We start from the raw sequence: 2,315 nt of genomic DNA, 5'->3' as shown, positions 1-2,315 counted from the left end.
CACATTCTCCTGACATAACTCTGTTGGATTTTTTTCTTGTGGGGGATTCTGAAAAATCAGGTATATCGTGGATCTTCACCACAGAATAATCAATGTAACAAGGAATGTAACTAACGAGAAACTGAACAACACCTGGAGGGAGATAAGAGTATCACCTAGACATTCTTCGAGCAACAAATGGTAAATATGTAGAAGTAATATACAAAGAAAAGAAAAAAACTTTATGAGTTGTTTATTGAGATAAATAAAACCATGTTCTATATGTAATATTTTTGAAGTTATTAACTTTTAAAATGGGTTAGATAATTTATAGACACTGTACAATGATTTTGGTTCAACAAATTTAATCTTAAAACATGTAAACTTTGGGATATTGATAATCTACAAATGAACTGTTAGAAGTACCTCTTTCGATTATATTTCATCTGCTGTTTTCTCACAACCTTCATCTCTTGAAGTAACCTACAAAGATCTTCTTGGTTCTCATTTTGCATTCTTAGTTTTTCTTCAAAATAACTCTTAAGCATTTCTTTCTCTATTTCTCTTCTTTGTTTCTCTTTCATTGCAGTCATTTTGTTAGCTTTTTTCATAGTTTCTTGGTACTTGGATGCTTTTTCTTCTTCTTTTAATTTTTCCATTTTCTTTTCTTCCTTCATTTTTTCTAACTGTAAAAGTATTTATAATACATTTTATAAGCTTAGCAGTAGTCAAGCTTATATCTGATAGTGCATTTAAATTTGTCTAAGAATTTAAATTCAAAAACAAAAAGGAACTATGTTGTCATTACATATTCTTAAAATAACCTTCACAAAGTATGTAGTTTGAAAATACAAAAAATAAGTATCAGGACTGTCAATAATTAAAAAAATACATACATAATTTCAAAAGCATGGTCATAAAATTAGAATAACATGACTTTCAAAAGGCAAGAGCAACAAATGATTTTTGTTCAAATTTTGTTCAACAAAAAAATTAAGATGGTTTAATTAATACATGCATGCATGTATGTATGTACATGAATGCAAAATGAACATGATATATATTTTCATTACAACATTTTAATACAATAGTATATTAAATTAATACATGTAGTATATACTCTCATAAGTCAATCAAGTATATTATACCTTTATTCTCAACTGATCACATACAGCTTTCTGACAGACCTGAGCTTCTTTTGATGCCTTTCTGACCAGAAATTTATTATGAGCATCACACACCTCCTTAACAGCTTTATTCTGCCATTTTTTTCTATCTTGTAACCAACTGTTCAAAATGGCATTTCGCTGTTTTGTATACAATTGTTGTGACTCACTCAGTTGTGTCAGTGTTACCTTTAAAAACATATAAACACAGCATTATTTTACACACTATAACCTAATTTTAAATTGCAAGGTAGAACAACATAATCTTTTTATAATAATAATGATAATACATTAAAAGCAAAGATTACTCTTCATATCGAAAACTCAAAAGTTTTAATTTAAATGTACTTATGGCAGAGAGTTGTCACCAAAATATTACTACCACTCAAAAAAAGAAAAGCAGTTTTATCAAAAATGCATTTTTTTCAAAACCCTTTTTTAGTTACAAAATAAAATTTAAAGCAATTCTTTAAATCTTATTTTGTAACTCAAAAGGCTTTGAATTATTTCTTATGTCATTGTCCTATACAGATGTGCACTATTTGTGCTTCTGTCATTGTCCTGTGTGGATGTTTCTTTAAAAACTCTCTTCAATCATTACTGTTTTATTTGTTCACATGTTATTTGTTATCCTTTGTTCTCTGTGTTCATTTTAATACTCAGCCTGTCATTTCCAGAACCTGTATTTTGCAGATAATTGTTACTACCTGACAGATCTCAGTGTATCTCAATACCACAGACTACTTAACAAAATACACTTTTGGTGCCATGACCAACAAAAAAATTTTTTTTATTGCAGAGTTAACTTTTATGTGCTACTTTTTCCATTTGACTCTCAGCTGCTGTAACACTTGTAAATCATGCTCATGAAAGGGTATTTTCTGAGACCACAGAAATTATAGTAGAGAAGAGGAAACTGTGACTGTAGTGAGGACTTAATTTTAAAATATTTCAAGAACTGGAAGAAGCATTTTCTCAGACACTAAGCTTTTGCAAGCAATGTTGATAGTTATGTCCACATTATCACTTAGTTTTCAGAACTGAGAAGTTGATGGATGCCTAGGGAAAACCCAAACTACTATTATGCAATTTTTAACGTTTACTTCCCATAGCCTGGAGCATAGGGTGAAAGAAGGATCATGATAGCAGCTTGAATGTCCCAAGACTTAC

General features: G+C 29.7%; 1 protein-coding gene across 4 annotated transcripts in view; it reads right to left on the bottom strand.

The window, feature by feature from the left end:
- LOC106468356 (coiled-coil domain-containing protein 148-like) overlaps positions 1–2,315 on the bottom strand; it is a 123,043-nt gene that overhangs the window by 43,592 nt on the left and 77,136 nt on the right. For all 4 annotated transcript variants that reach the window (XM_022396693.1, XM_022396692.1, XM_022396695.1 and 1 more), the window contains 2 exons: positions 1,128–1,334; positions 406–665 (listed from right to left, as the gene is read on the bottom strand). In XM_022396693.1, the coding sequence (XP_022252401.1) occupies positions 406–665; positions 1,128–1,334 (467 nt within the window). The remainder of the gene's footprint in view (positions 1–405; positions 666–1,127; positions 1,335–2,315) is intronic.

This window comes from Limulus polyphemus, unplaced genomic scaffold, assembly GCF_000517525.1.
Source record: "Limulus polyphemus unplaced genomic scaffold, Limulus_polyphemus-2.1.2 Scaffold2978, whole genome shotgun sequence".
Lineage (NCBI taxonomy): Eukaryota > Metazoa > Arthropoda > Merostomata > Xiphosura > Limulidae > Limulus > Limulus polyphemus.
This window is presented reverse-complemented; position numbering and strand designations above follow the sequence as displayed.